A 17434-nucleotide genomic window follows, 5' to 3' on the forward strand; every position below is an offset into this window, starting at 1 on the left:
TGGAGCAATATTATGGCTGTTTCTTCATTGCTTTCTAATCCGGCACGGTGGCTCAGTGGTTAGCACTGCAGTCTTGCAGCGCTGGGGTCCTGGCTTCAAATCCCACCAAGGACACTATCTGCAAGGAGTTTGTATGTTCTCCTCGTGTTTGTGTGGGTTTCCTCCAGGTACTCCGGTTTCCTCCCACACTCCAAAGACATACAGATAGGGACTCTAGATTGTGAGCCCCAATGGGGACAGTGTTGCCAATGTATGTAAAGCGCTGTGGAATTAATAGCGCTATATAAATGAATAACATTATTATAAATTATTATTATCCCTATTCTATACTGTAAACATTCGCCATATGATAGATTGATTACTGATTGTACATATTTATGGTAATAGATTTATATATACTATTAGGTGTGTATCACCAATTACATATATGTATGCCTCTAAATATGCAAATATTCACTTGATCAGCTACAATGTAATATGTAGCAAATCCGAGTTGCTAAAATCATATAATATATTGTGAACGTGTTACATAGGACTGCAGGCAAACCACAACTTGCCATAAACCAAAAAAAGGGAACAGTTAAACAACTTCAACTCTGCTACATCTGCCGGCTCATTTATTCTTGGACTTAGTGTATATTTAGGCAGAGGTTTCCTGCAGCCCCCGCACACTGTGACTTGCTGCTACTTTATGTAAACATTTGCACTGGAGAATATAATATATATATATATATATATATATATATATATATACATATACATGTGTCTGTATTTGTGTGTTTTTTTTTCTTTTTGTACTGACATGACGCTGAGCCATAAATATAGAGCTGGTTTAGAAATCTGTTTTGCCTGGAAGGCTTTCCTCCTGGAGCCAATAGGAATGCGGGACCCTCCCTTCTCTACCCTATAATTATGGAGTAGAACTGGTCTGTGGAGCTTTGGTTTGGTTTTATTGTACTGGGAGACGTGCATAAGCTCAGCAGGGATGTGTGTGTGAAGGTCTGTTGGGATCTCTTATTTTTACATAACATGAGTGGGACCTATGAGAAGAAGATGGCCGTATTAACTGACCTGAGCACCTCTTTGAGTTGCCACGCCAAGGACTCGCCCACCCTACCTGAGTCCACTGCCACGGACATGGGCTACTACAGTGGTCCAATGGCCGCCAGCCAACACGAATACTACCAGAGCCAGGCGTATTCTCAGACGCTCAATCCGTACAACTACCACCATCATCCCCAATTCAACCTGAGTGGGCTAGTGGGATCAGAAGGCTTTATGCCCAAGGACGACTATCAGTATGGAGGTGGATACCGTTCCTATGGACATTACCGAGAACCTCCGGCTCCAGAGTCAGGTATGTAGAGATGGGTGCTGACATCTGCCCCTTTATATGTGATGACATATTAGGTGACAGCCTAAAAATACTCACCTGTGATGTAGCAGAGTTCAGTTTTCATTTACCATTTGCCGTAACATCTCTATTTTGGTGGTGTGATACTATAGATAAAATTGTGCAATGCAGAAGGTGTACCTGCAGTCCTATGTAAAACTAGACATAACAGTTATAGTACAAGGGGATGTGCCAGTTGGAAAAAAAAAATCCTCTACTACATCTGTTTGAAAAATGAATCACTATATGTCAAGAATCTAGAAGTAATGGAGAAAAAGAAAAGTGGACAATCATAGCAATACGATATGGGACATATACACCGTATAAAGCGAGAGAAGGGCCAAAACGAGGGCACCAAGAGGTAAAGGACCAGATGATGACAGAGCAGCCAAGGAGATGACAGGGCATTATCATAGGGTATCATGGAAAGGATAGGCAAACAAGAAGCTTCTGACAGTGACAGTGCCAGACCGGAGAACTTCAGGAAAAGGCAAAGAAGAGACAGGGCAAAGAAAAAAAGAGTAAAAAATGGCAACAAAAAGTGACATAGGAGGCAATGTATCAACACTTAGGCTGGCCATTTCCTAGTTGGGGCAAATAAGAGGGCAGGCGAGAGGAATGAGAACTTGAATAGAGAGCGGTACTGAGAGTGCATAAGCTAAAAGAAAGGAAAGAATAAGACACAAGTGATAAAAGTGTCATCAGAAGAAACATGACTGCATGGTCCATTGTGCAGCATTCTTCTGTTGTCATCATTCTGCCTGGTTATTATACGGGTGGGGGCACTTCAGGTTCTCATGTGGGATTTGGGGATTATTGGCAGTCCGAAATTTTGTTTATATGGGATGATGTGAACAATTTTAAGTAGTAATTGACTGCGGTGACAGTACCATAGATTTAACCAAGATTGGACCCTGGTAGACCTAGGACATTTGCCAATAGGTTCTGATATGGGATCTTGGGATTAATGGCAGTCCTATATTTTGTTTATATGGGATGATGTCAACACTTTTAAGTAGTAATTGGCTGCAGTGACAATACCATAGATTTAACCGAGATATGGACCCCGGTAGACCTAGAACATTTGCCAATAGTTTTTGCTTTGGTTTGGATCGATCATCTGCATCAGTGGACTCCAACCTACGGCTCATCAGTGGTTACAAGCTACAACTCTGTTTGGCCTGACAGCCATAAGCTGACAAGACATGCTGGGAGTTGTAGTTCTGTAACTGCTAGAAATGATCTACACCAAACATAACTAAACTTGCTCTACTGCAATCTTCTCTTATTAAAGTCATTGGGAAAAGAATATCATAACATAGCCTATCCAGAAAATCCCTATTAAAAACCCTATAAACTGTAAATAATCCTACATTATACCATAGAGCCCTGGCACATTGACAGGTAACGTTAGCAAGGATCCTACAAAAGAGATTTCAACTTTTTTGTACTTTTTAGGGTGGTTCATCTAACATTAAAATTAAAATGATTCTATTAATTAAAGTAAATTATTAGTTTTATGCATTAATTATTAACTATTATTACGACTCAAAACTATTTCCATGATTACTAATTTACATTTCTTGAAGATAGGTAAGAAAACAACAACTTTAGGTATATGGAATATTTTTCCAAGATGCTTGTGGGGTTTTCTGAGACATCATTACATCGATGACGTTTTTCATCAGTTTAAAGGCTCCAGTTGTGTGTGTGACTGACAGAAGCTTATGAGGAGAGGGGCTTATGGAGCTCTTGCTGCCTTTCTGTCTGCCGCTTTAATCAGGGTGCATTTCTACCTTTACTGCAGATATTCTGTGATGCACCACGTCCCTCCCTTCCTGTCTCTTCTCTAATCCCAAGCTCCTGTTTACCTGTCTGCCTATATCCAGGATGTCTGTCTATCTACTGTACATCTAAGGTGTGCAAAAAGTTGAAGACAACCAAGCTGTCTGACTTGATCTTCTTATATCCCGACTGTCTGTTTCTGGCTAAAGTTAGGCGGGTTGACTGTCGCTACTTATATCCGGCCCGTCTATGACTAAGCTGTCTGTGTCTACCAGTATTTTTTGGTTCTTCATGTTATCATTAACATATAGAGTCCATACATACCTGGAATATCTAGATGACCCTTCATTTTTTGTACGATTTTCTCTCCATGAGACATCTGTAAGACAATAATATGGGTTCCTATTGACTTTCATGTGTGGGTTACCTTGAAAATTCACAGATCACCATGTAAAATGAGTGATTTTCTGCCTTGTGTGGACATTGCCACAGATTTAATTTATAATGCTAAATTATCCTTTGGTCACAAATGGTATCATGAAACAAAAATTAATCTTATCTGTAGGGCATTGCTATAATGCTTCTCCGACAGTCATATCAATAACTAAGCAATGTTTTACCATGAGGTTGAATAGTGGTGGTTATATGACATTGCATTGAGTTACAAAGAAGATGATGAAGCAATAGGTTCTAAATTTTTCGATATCTTTAAAAATGGTCATATAATCCCAAATGTTGAATATTACAGAAGTTGACTGTCTATAAAATGGGAAATATTTAGGATATCCTAAGTTCTTTCAGGGTTTTATTTGCTGGTATGCCCTCAAATCTAAAGAGTCTTTTGATCAGTAGACCATAGAAAAGATGTCAAACAATAGAGCTTGTGGAAGGAAGAAGACTCAATCTCTGTGTAGACTCCAGGTTTAGGTCTTTTGGACTAAATATCAAATGTGTATTCACCATTGAGGTTTGCTAGGCACATGCCTAGGGGCAAAACTGTATAAGCTCAGAATTGAGATAAGATGGTAGACAGATGTGCCCCTAAGATATACTGAGACAATAACCCACAGTACTTGAACAGTATACAAGACAGGCAGGGTCAATTAGGACACAAAGGGGCTAAACAGCCATAAATAGATAGGAGGCGCACATACACTTTATTTAAAGTAACACTTAAAATAGAATAAAGTTAGGATTTCCGACTGGACAAAGATATGCATTATGTATTAAAGCACAATTAAATGAATAAACTACTACAGTTATACATCTAAAACACCATTATACATCTAGATAAAGAAGGCTCATTTTACACGGGCCAATATGGTCCTTTACTATGTAAGGGACCCTAAGACGTAAGTAAGCAAAGAGAACATTTATGGAATCATAATGGCAGTAATTGAGGTAGGTTATGGTCAATGAAGATGGAGTAAGCACTAGATAGAAGAAAGCAGGAGATATTGAGATATCATAGCCTATGATTAAGTGGAAAGAAAAGCATAGGGAGACGAAGTAGTTACGGTGATTGGTAGGTGGTTGTTCCTTAATAAATAGAGAATGATTGAGGGCTTCCAGAATGACTTGAGAAGAGAGAGACTAGGCAATATCAAGAAGCAGACAAGATTTTTTTGCCGATATAACCCAGGAATAGTTAGCATTTGTTGAAGGCAGAATAAACAGTAAGAAGTGATCAAAGAACCAAAAAGTCTCTGAAAAGTAGTCAATGGAGTAAATAGGTATAGATTCATAGAGAATATAAGGTAGGTTGTCGATTTTTTTTAAAGACAATGATCAACTGTAATAGTTTGGGTGGCACTTATCTTGTCCTAACTCTCTTCATGGAAAGTGATAGTAGATGGGCCTTTTTAACCTATACGTATTAAAGGTTGGATGGTGAGGTGAACCATATGGACATACAATATATTGGTAGCATTTGAAGAGTCCAGAATATGGTGCTTCAATTCTCAACTCCCCTACATCTTCCTTGTAGTTTCCATAAAGGAGGAACCAGAAACAGAAGTGCGAATGGTCAACGGAAAACCAAAAAAGGTCCGAAAGCCAAGGACAATCTACTCTAGTTACCAGCTGGCAGCACTCCAGAGACGTTTCCAGAAGGCCCAGTACTTGGCACTACCTGAGAGAGCAGAACTGGCGGCTCAGCTGGGACTAACACAGACACAGGTAATAACAAACAAGAGTATAAAATAACACACCATGCAACACAGCAATAAACAAAGCTGTGCCCCGACAAGTAGAATCACATGACAATCTGAAAGATAAGTGCGTGGCACTATGAGATGCACATACATCTGAAGATCCTTGGTCTTACTCAAATATGTAGTAAAACAATAGAGTATGTAATAGTTCTATACATCAAAGTAATACTGATTGGCAGAAGAATAAACAGTACTGGGTATTTGATGGGTGTTGCATAAGAAAATTTAGAGAGCCATACCCTAGCACAGCTAAGTATTATCATAGCATGATATATAATTGGCTAGTTGATGGCTAAGAAAGTTGGGCAACTTTTTTTGCCCAGTAACATAAAAAAACACTCCAAGCAAACTAGATGCTCTCCTATAATGGCTAAGACAGGGTCTGAGATGCTAGAGGACTCGCTCTTTGGTGTTCTTGGAATTTCTGTGTCATTTGCCACCCCCTCAGGCCTCTGCAGTACAATAAGGCTTATCAGTTTTGCCCGCAGGGTTCCATTAATTGACTCTTATTGCGATCATTTTTGGAAATAACTCTTCCCCACCACCACAAACAAAGATAAATATATTGAGCCACTATTTATTTTTCCTTATATATTTAACATAACTAGGACTGAGCTGTTCCAACAAGTCAGTCTATTAGAACTGATGTCAGTATTATTAATTTTTTTTTTAATTTATTTTATTCATTCACTTATTTATTTAGTGCTATTAATTCCACAGCCCTTTAAATACATGATCATCACTCAGAATTATCACAAAAGCAAAGAGAAGGCGAAATACTTTTATATTTAGCGGTAAACCGATTTTAACAGATTTGGAAAAGATCCAAATTCAATTCTAACACATTTTTTGGGGAATAAGACAGACATGACTGGTACTATCAACTCTCTATTCATAGTCATGCATGTTTGCTTGGCTCAATATACATGTCCCCCTATTGAACCTGAAGGTGCTAAGTGACTAATACAACCTCTAGAGAAAATCATTATTTTTTTAGGATACATTTTTTGACTATGTATGACTTGATAGACATTATATGGTGCCATAAAAAAACAAATTTCAACAAAAAATCTAGTGTTTAAAGCCTCAGTAATAGGTATTTCTAACATAGGCAGCACTGAAGCCTTTGGAAAATAAATGTCACCATGGATGGTGGTTTGTAGCAGGTGGCACCACTGGATCCCAAAGGATCACAGAGATGGTGTCCTCCATTGGCTGTATCCAGTTGAAGAACGTCAGAATATATTGTTTTGATACTGAAATTTAATGGTTAAGTGATAACCTCATAGTAGTGATATGATGTTTTGGACCAATTTTAATCTTTCTCACACAGTTGATTGTGTAGTGTTGAGAGAATGGTGTACACGTTAGATTATCGACTAATCCTGGTGATATCACCATATGTCTAGTGTGTGCTGATAATCACGCAGATCTGGACTTATAGATATTAGACAGTGCCATAACAACCACATGTCAACAAAAATCTGATGTCTAAAACCATCAAATTTGTGTTGCAGTATGATTATGGCTGGATGTTGATGAACGTCTGACCAAATTATTCAGAAAACATTTCTGACAGTTTTCAATTAGACCGATTTCACACCAATTTTGATTAATTTTGATCTAATTATCAAGAAATTAGCTGTAAAATTGTGGAAGTAGTTAAGTAAGATTACCTACTTGCATAATGAAAATTGTTCTTTTCCTTTTTTGTAAAAAAAAAAAGTCAACTGAGGTATTGTAAAGGGTGGTAGATGTCAGGGTGGGGTGTTTATGGTCAGGGAGGTGGTATCCTGAGGCTTCCTCATACCAATTTACAAAACACAATGTTGCTGTGAAACTGGGTTTGGTCCTGTTGGAGAAGAGCTTGGGATGAGTCACAGGGCGGGGGAAAATCGGGACAGAGGTGTAGAGCGAGTGTGGGGGTAGGAAGGATCTAGAGAGAAAGCAAAACACTTCCCAGAAACAAATGAACACCAAGTGAATACATCTACATGATCTGTCAGTTTCTAGAGGTCAGGACAGTTTGCTGATCCTGCAGATCGAATTTGTTCAGTTTTGCCTTATGCCTAAGCCACAATATTTATCCACTCATGTTTTTATTCGATTCTTTATTAGATCTAAATATATTTTATATATCAATATGTTTTTGGAATATGGGGGGGTATATCCATGCAAACATGGGGAATATACAAAGTGCATGCAGATGTTTTCCATGAGCGAAACTAAAGGCCGCTTTACACGCAACAACATTGCTAACGAGATATCGTTGGGGTCACGGAATTTGTGACGCACATCCGGCGTCATTAGCGACGTCGTTGCGTGTGACACCTACGAGCGACCGCTAACAATCGCAAAATTGTGAAAAATCGTTGATCGTTGACACGTTGTTCATTTCCCAAATATCGTTGCTCATTTTGGACGCAGGTTGTTTGTCGTTCCTGAGGCAGCACACATCGCTACGTGTGACACCCCAGGAACGACGAATAACAGCGTTCCTGCGTCCTCCGGTAACGAGGTGGGAATGACGTGAATGCAGCTGCTCTCCGCCCCTTCGCTTCTATTGGTGGCCCGCTGATTGACGTCACTGTGACGCCGCATGAACCGCCCCCTTAAAAAAGAAGTTGTTCGCCGCCCACAGCGACGTCGCTAGGAAGGTAAGTCAGTTTGACGCGTCCTAGCGATATTGTTCGCCACGGGCAGCGATTTGCCCGTGACGTACAAACTATGGGGGCGGGTGCGATCGCTAGCGATATTGCAGCGTGTAAAGCAGCCTTAAGACCTCCACTTGTCTGATCTGTAGGTAGAGATTCCCAGGAAAAGGCAAGCAGGAAAATGAGAATATTTAAAATTTGCATTACATTGTCATTACAGAATATGTCATTATGACAAAATTGAGAGATTTGAGCACCATTTAGGAAATACATTTGTTAGCGATATTTTGATAGCATCATTCAAGATTAAAGGGTCAATAGCAGCCTAAAATCTTTGTTCAGATGTATACACTTAGGGGACGTGGTCCTTTCATTGAGAGAACTAAGAATTAAAAAAGAAAAAACATCATAAAAATGATCAAAAGATTATAAAACGGGCATTTATAACTTTTTGAAATTGTCATCATTCTAGGGTAATTTTATATAAAGTCTTTCAAAAGAGAAGGTTTCATTATCTGCAGTGATTTAATAATTCTCTTCTCACTTCTGCTCTTCAGGTTAAGATTTGGTTCCAGAACCGCAGGTCAAAATTCAAGAAGCTTTACAAGAACGGTGAGGGTCCCGGATTGGAGCATAGCCCCAACAACAGTGATTCAATGGCTTGCAATTCTCCCTCATCTCCACCTATTTGGGACCATAGTAGTAGAAGCAGAACCCCTCAGCAGCAAAGTCTTCCTCACTGTTCCTCCCCAAGCTATCTTGAGAACTATAACCAATGGTATAATCAACAAAACCAACCAGGACCTCATCTACAGCCCCCCGATGCTTTGCACCAACCTCCACCTAATACAGTGTATTAAGTGATAGAGACATTGACATTAGTTCAGATGGAGTAAACATGATCTAACCTTTTTAAACTTTTGAGTAAGAGGGTGTATTATGTTTTGTTTTTGGGCTACAGACTTTATTTAAGTGGCATTGGTAAAAAGAACATTTTTGTAAAATATTTTTGAAGGACAAATATCCACCCAAAGCCCATGAAGCAAGAGCCTATGGATTGTCATAAAATGGAAAAACCTATTATGGATGCCAGGTCCACCATACCACAACATCTTATATGACCTGATTCCTCAGCTAGCCCGGATATCAAAAGAGGTCTATCACCAGGAGATCCAGAATTTCTTTTTTGAAGACATTCTGACCAAGTCATGCTATTGTTAGCACGGTGTAATGGAGAACGTCAGGACTCTTGAAACGAATGAGACACTGTACATCAAATGGAACTTACGTTTCAATGAAAGCTAAATGATTTTGTAGAAATTTGTTGATAGTCTTTATTCCACCACATAAAGCAACTTTGTCATATTTAATGAGAATTAATGAGGCAATTTTAACTTATTTTTGTAATATTTTTGGGAAATGCATGGAATAGGAGGGGATTATATTTCAGATTTAAAAGGAGGGTGGTATGAGGATGTTCATGTGTGAATGCAAATTAAAATATTGCGTTGTGCTGAATAAGCAGCAGATTTTCAAGCGTGGTGAAGGTCTTTACTTTTTACTTCGTTAGACACTCTACAGTGTGCGTGTTCTAGAAGCTTCTGCGCTTCAAGACAAAATGTGTACTAAAACCATGTGTATAATACTGGTGGCTACTTATGTGGCAAAGGGCTTTCTCAGGCAACAAGGTCAAAGTGCGTTTGCTACCCCTCTAACCCTCTATAGATATGCTCTTGGTTATCTTGTTCAACTACTGCTCCCTTTTTTTAATTCAGTGCAATAATGTTGAATGGTCTTTTTATCCCATAAATGTCATCGAACCTCAGTATCCAATCAGAGTCCGCCTTACAATTTTTGAACAAAGTTTTGAAAATGCAAGTTGAACTGTGATTGGTCGAAATTAGCAACGAGATCACAATAAGGTGTTTCCTTGGTCATTTCCTTAGCTATCAAGGGACAGCATGCAGGCTGTTGTAATCTGGCAAGTCTGCAATTCACAACCAGGTCACAATTCTCTGAGAGTTTTGATGTAAGCATGTTACCCGGAAATAAAAGTATTGGTTAAGGTCCTGGGAAAATGGATCTTCCCATTCATGTTTGTCACCACAATCACCATATGATAGACTTTTCTTCTTTTACTGTTTGCGATTAGGTCACATTTTACAATATACAAATGACCCTAGGAATGGCCTCTTCATGGAACCCAAAATGAGTATGGTTGAAATCTTGTGTTGTGTCACATGGTAAATGTCCATTGAATTGTTGTTCTAATTTTACAGGGTGTGTACAATTTTTTGCTTTCATTTTTGTTGTTTCCTGTTATGCATCAAAACTAAAAAAATGAAGTAACGTTGGAAAAACCTGCTGCTATTTCACTTGTACAGCTCCTATGTAGATATGTGTCTCCATCGAAACAGACCATAAACAAACGTTGCATAGTCTAGTCCTGCAGTCATGTGTTACAGAACCTTTTCTTTTCCCTATGTTTATTAACCACCTGACTTGCTTAAGGTGAATCTGTCAGCAGCATTTCGGTTTTCAAACTGGCACTAGGTAGCTAATAACGATGGTGACTTATTGGGCAGATTAGATGAGGTCCCTTTCACATGCCATGTTTCCGGTACATGTGGCATCCATTTTTTCATAGATACCACATGTACCCATTTTAACCTATGGTGATCTTCACATGCCCCATATTGTGTATCCATGTGAACCACACGGAGACATGTTTGTTTTTTCCGGCACCATGAATGACAAGGGCCAATACAAGTCTATGGGTTCGTGAAAAAGATATACATCACATGGATGGCACATGGCTGTCTGACTTTAACATTCCAAAGTATAAGAGATGTCGGTACTGAAACGGCATTAAGAAGTACCTCCAGTAACATTCGATTTATGCACAGTACTCACATGACCCCAAGGCCAGAACACCTCCCTTCACGCACATGCACCGGAAGCCATTGGGAGTGGCTTGTGATGACATCCATGGCCTTGCTGACATCAGTCAAGCCTATTTGGGCAAGTGGCTCCACCCATGTGACTTCTTACTGCCATTTAAGTACAGTGATCAAAGTTAATTTTCACCCTTATGGAAATTATGCTTGACAAAAGAAAATCATCATTGTAAACCTGTCACTTGACCTGGATAACAGGTTGGTGAGGATTTATGGGCCCAAATTCTGCTGACGGGTTCACTTTATGAGATTCAGAGTGAATTGGCAAGTAACTATAGTGTCAGACTACACAGCTTTTTGTTTGTAGTCTGTAACCATGGAGACACATTGATTTTCATAGATGTCTAGAAATGTATATAGAAATAAACTAAATTTGTTACAAAAGTACACACCCTGAAAGCAATCTAATGGAACTGACTTCCAATTTTGGAAATAATTTTGTGGAAACATTGATATGCACACTTTTTATTGATCAGAATAATGACTGATATAATGATAGAATATCTACGATTTGTATTCATACTGCTGATGCATTTAGCAATATATGTAAAATTGTGTGTTTATGCATACCTATAGGCTTGGGGTGGTCTGGATGACTGACAATTGAGTAGTGCTAAAGTCCTCCTTTTGATTCTGTGCAGAGGGGGTAACTATTATCCCCTTTCTAATGTACACCTTAGGTAACATATGAACACAGCTATCTCCCCCAACTCCCATAAAGCTGAGGAGAGTGAGAATGTTTTTTCAATTGGAAAAGGGGAGAAAGCAGCGGAGAGACACCTTTGAGAGACAAAAGCATATGGGCCTATAGCCAGGACAATCTAACACCCAAACGTGGCATTTAGGTTTTTCCCCAGTAGTTCTGTGGGACTTACCTCGTTTTCATCAGACAACACATTAATCACTTACCTAATATTGATCAGTTGGAGTCAGACTGCTAAGACCTTTACTGATCAGCAAAATGGGAATATTCTAAAAGGCATATTTACCCCCATTAGAATGAAGGTGGTGGTCGGATGCCCAACTGGTTGCCCAATCCATTAATTCTTTATGAAGCTGCAACTACAGCGCTCGGCAGCCAAAGAGTCAGTGAATGGAGTGTTGGTTGATAATGCGCAGTGTTGATCCATTTTGAGACAAAAGTGCCCTGATCTGCCATTTGGCACAGTGGTTGGACTCTCACCAATCAATACATAGACTTCATTTCACAGCCACTCTATACGGTATTTGGCTTGGTAAGGATGTAAAAGTGTTGGGGGAAAGTCCGAAGGCCCCCATACCAATTTAATGGTAGATTGATTTTTCTCTGATATGTATGAATGTCTTTAGGCTACATTCTCACGTTGAGTATTCGGTGAGTTTTTGTTACCCCAGAATTTATAAGCCAAAGCCAGAAGTGGGTAAGAAAATACAGAAGTGATGAAGTTTTTCTATTATACTTTTCCTCTGATTGTCCCACTCCTGGTTTTGACTACAAATGCTGAGGTAAAAAACTCACCAAATACTCAACATGTGAACATGGCCCTACAGTATGTGATATTTCTTCACCTATGTGAGTATATCATCAATCCATATTCCATATCCATGAATCCATCTATCTAATGTGCCCCAGATGTTAGATTGTCTACGGCTATCTTTATCGCTGTCACTAACACAAAATTGCTCTGCTTGCACAAAATCCCAACAGTGCATACTGTGGTCGCAAATATATATATATATACATACACGCACACATAGTATTATATACGTACATTCCTGTGTCGTGCTGCCAGACGGTGACACACACGGTAATAAAAATAGGTGTGTTCATGTGCCCTGCACTTTCCCCACACCCATATAACAAAATATAGTTAGCCCAGCCCTTCTCCTACTCACCCAGCATCAAGTCTTTAATCACAGCACAAGCACCTATTTATATGTATAAAATAAGAACAGCAAGACAACTCATCCAGGAGGGAATGCACCCACCAACACGGAACGTTATCCAATTCATATGGTGATGTAGACCTTACAATTTTAGGGACACAGGTATACAGTTGGTTTGGGATAGGTTTTGAATCCTGATTTTTACCGATTCCATGTATAACCAGCAAAATACCACCCCTGTGTAGATAGGTAGATAGATTGATAGATAGATAAAAAGAATTTGAGAAAAAAGGCAGACAAATCCATGCCTTATCAAAGGGAAGCCAAAAGGACACTTTTTTGTCCTCTGTTGGGTTAACAGAGCCCTTTGGACACATTTAACATATATGATGAGTGTGTGTATACGGTAAACATATGGCTCAAAAGATTTGAGCCCTGAACTTATGATCCTCCTGTTTCAAGCTAGATACATTACCTTAGATAGATAAGAATTGCAGATAAATCAATGGCTTCTGCCTCCAGGAAATGTACAAGGATTGGATTTTGGGCAGGGTTTAGTCAATTCGGGAGGACCAGCGTTGGAGCTCTCCTAAGGCAATTGGCAAGCAGCAGGTGGCTGCAGATCTTGTAGACAGAAGTGTAAAAATGTTTGGGGCTATGTTTGCAGTCGGGAGACAGACTGAGCACTGTTTGGGGGGATATTTTACTGTGAAAAGATATTGCAGTCAGCAATATTAAGATTACCCTCAATGCTAAAAGGGCAATGCTGCTGGTACTGTGAGTGGTAGTGTTAGGAAGCAGGGGAGTATCTAGGTTTTCCAGCACCTTGAGCGAGAATTCAGTTTGGTGCCCCCCTAGACAGTTTGGGTAGTCGTCATGTGACTGCTCAATCATCTTTGATTGCACACACAATCACGTGCAGAGGGACTGCTCTATCATATTATCTCATTGTTCAGTGAGGAACTGAGATTAGCAGGAAAAAAAGCTAATTGTCACTGGATTGCAAGTATGAAACTCTCCCATGAGTGGAGAGACCATGTGATGACTGCTGAAACCAGCAAGGAGAGCTGAATCCTGACAGTATGTATATTACATACTGTTAGGATTGGCATGCTACACTGCTTCATATTATAATTAAAGGGCTTGTCCAGGTTTGAGCTGAAAGTCTGCAGTCACTCTAGGTGACTGCAGGCTTTTGAAGACTCCCACTGCACACTTTTAGGATTAGTGCGGGCGTCACACGGTACGATATATCGGGCGATATGTCGGCAGGGTCACGTCGTAAGTGACGCACATCCGGCATCGTTTGATATATCGTAGTGTGTGAGAGCTACGAGCGACAGTGAACGAGCAAAAATACTCACCTTATCGTTGCTCGTTGACACGTTGCTCATTTTCAAAAAGTCGTTCTTCTTCTGTGCGCCGGTTGTTCGTTGTTCCCGAGGCAGCACACATCGCTCGTGTGACAACCCGGGAACGATGAACACAGCTTACCTGCGTCCCGCTGGCAATGAGGAAGGAGGTGGGCGGGATGTTTACGTCCCGCTCATCTCCGTCCCTCCGCTTCTATTGGCCGGCCGCTGTATGACGTCGCTGTAACGTCGAACGTCCCTCCCCCTTCAGGAAGTGGACGTCGCTCTGTGATGGGGATTTAACGACTTTGTGCGCCACGGGCAACTATATGCCCGTGACGCACAAACAACGGGGGCAGGTGCGATCGCTCGTGCGATTACACGATAGATCGTCTCATGTGACGCCCGCATAAGAGTGGACTGTCATGTGGGCGTAAGTATGCGATTTGCCTTATTTTGGCCACATTCCAACTAGACTTATCCGGCCTCGCTCAATTCATTTTCATTGAGCTAGGCAGTGCACGTGACTACATGTTTGCAAATCAAATCCGTGCAGTTTCGTGATTTTCCACTCTCACTGCCGGTACCAGAGAATCCTGACAGTGTGCAGTGAATGCTGTGAGAATTCAGAAGTCTGAAGTCCCATAAAATAACTGCAGACTTTCATCACAATCTTGAACAACCCCTTTAATGCACCTAACATAAATAAAGACAGAGTAACCCTTAATTTGTCAGATGCCAAAGCACTTTATTAATAGGGATAATCGAATACCTCGAATATTCGGCTTCACGAATATTTTCCGGATAGGTCGCCACTATTCGACTATTCGTGAATACTCGATGCGCAATGTAAGTCTATGAGAAACCTGAATAACAACTATTCGGAACTATTCAGGCTTCCCATAGACTTACATTGCGCATCGAATATTCCTATTCGGAAAATATTCGTGAAGCCGAATATTTGAGGTATTCGATCATCCCTATTTATTAACATAACCATCTATCACGTAATCTTACAAATTATGGATTGTTAATTTCTAGTAAGAAAAAAATACAAGCCCACAAGATATAAAAACTACATATTTATTAATATATAAAATTAAACAATGAACACTTTGTAAAATATCATCGGTACAATAAATGAAGGAGGCTGTATCCTTGATATAATGTTAATCCACAATTAATAACTGCTTTGCAATAAAGCCTTGGCAAAAGTAAATACAAGGAATATGTATAATATTTGACAACAGTGGTAAAAACCTACTGGCAGTGCACCTTATGTAGGGAACAGCATTTATAATAAATCAATGGCAAGAGATGGTAGTCTTCAAAAGCATAAGCATAGAAAGGTACATTTTTTTCAATTGTACAGCGTTATACATAACATACAGCTATACATAATAGAGCAGAGGTGGGAAATTAAATTTCCCAAGGGACAATGAACTATGTGACTGTTTGAGAAGACTGAAGCAAAGATCTGATATTAATTCTGCTTAATATTAATATAATAATTATAATTAATATTTTATATTAACCTCTTCACGAATGGCCGATTTTGCGCTGTTGTTTTTTTTTCGCCTTCCTTCTTTCGAGAGCCGTAATTTTTTTATTTTTCAGTCAATCTGGTCATGTGTTGGCTTGTTTTTTTGCGGAACGAGCTGTACTTTTAAATGAAATGATGAGTTTTACCATACAGTGTACTGGAAAATGGCAAAAAAAGTCCACATTCAGAAAAATTGCAAAAAAAAGTGCGATTCCACTATTGTTTTTGAGATATTTTATTCACTGTGTTCACTATATGGTAATATGGATGCCTCAGGTCGGTATGAGTTCAAAACTCCAAGTGAAAAGGAGTGAATTTCAGCCCACCATAGCCATGTGATCCAAACCACCTAGGGTGCACGGATGAAGAAAAGGGGTGGTCCACCCCTGCAGAAGTCAGTCTAAATAAGAGTAAGTGATAATCCAGCACCTGTAGTCCAGTCTTCAGTGTAAATTAAGATATCCTTTATTCACAAAACATGTTGAAAACATACATGTTTAAAATCAGAACTGCCTTACGCGTTTCAGGCCATAGAGACCCTTACTCATAGTTCGTAAACACCAAACATGTATAGGTTTACTTTTATCTAAGGGGTTAAAAAAATCAGAAGTTTGTCCAAAAAAAGAGATGTACGTTTTGTACCATTTTCTGCGACCTGTAGTGTTTTCATTTTTTAGGATCTATGGCTCAGTGACAGCTTATTTTTTGCATCTCGAGCTGATATTTTTAATGGTACCATTTTTGTGCAGATGCTACGTTTTGATCGCCTGTTATTGCATTTTGCACAAAATCTGCGGCAAGCAAAAAAATGTAATTTTGGCGTTTGGAATTTCTTTGCCGCTTCGTCGTTTACTGATCAGATTAATTGATTTTAGGCTATGTGCGCACGTTGCGCAAATACATGCAGTTACGCTGCGCTTTGTAGCGCAGCGTAACTGCATGCGTCCTGCGTCCCCTGCACAGTCTATGGAGATTGTGCAGGGGCCGTGCGCACGTGGCGCTTTAGAGCGCAGCGTTTCGGCTACTGCCGAAGCGCTGCGTAAAAAGAAGTGACATGTCACTTCTTTCCTGCGCTTTGCCGGCAGCTCCTGCTCTGTCTATGGGAGGAGCTGCAGGCAGAGCGCATGGAATCGGCTTCACTACGGACATTTTCTGCAGCGATTAGAAGCGCATATGTGCTCTTCAGATCGCTGCAGAAATTTCTGCAGTGAACTGTACGCAACGTGCGCACATAGCCTTATATTTTGATAGATCGGGTATTTCTAAATGCGGCGATACCAAATGTGTGTATATTTTTTCTTTTTTTAACCCTTTAATTTTCAATGGGGCGAATGGATGGTGATTTGAAGGTTTTTTATTTTTCAAAACTTTTTTGTAAACTTTTTTTTATTTTACTAGTTCCCTTAGGGAGTTATAAGGATCAGCTGTCTGATTTCTCATTAATTTCTCCCTATTAGAGCACCACCGCTCAGACCGTGAGAAATGATCATCTCCTGTAACCTGCAGTTCTCTGTTGCTTCTTACACGACCTGAGTCATTTGAGCTACAGGAGTCATCACATGACTGTGCTACCATGACAACCATTGAATTCACGTGATCACGTCACGTGACTTCCGGTAGCGGCCTGTGAATATGGGATAGAAAGCCACGGACCCACTTGGGGGGGAGGGG

General features: G+C 39.9%; 1 protein-coding gene across 1 annotated transcript; it reads left to right on the plus strand.

The window, feature by feature from the left end:
- Positions 1–951: 951 nt before the first annotated feature.
- On the plus strand, positions 952–9581 carry DLX3 (distal-less homeobox 3). The gene is made up of 3 exons (XM_075350218.1): positions 952–1357; positions 5166–5356; positions 8603–9581. Exons 1-3 carry the CDS (start codon positions 1030–1032, stop codon positions 8903–8905), a joined length of 822 nt encoding a protein of 273 aa, XP_075206333.1. The 5' UTR covers positions 952–1029; the 3' UTR covers positions 8906–9581.
- The last annotated feature ends 7853 nt before the right edge of the window (positions 9582–17434 follow it).

This window comes from Anomaloglossus baeobatrachus, chromosome 5 (assembly GCF_048569485.1).
Source record: "Anomaloglossus baeobatrachus isolate aAnoBae1 chromosome 5, aAnoBae1.hap1, whole genome shotgun sequence".
Lineage (NCBI taxonomy): Eukaryota > Metazoa > Chordata > Amphibia > Anura > Aromobatidae > Anomaloglossus > Anomaloglossus baeobatrachus.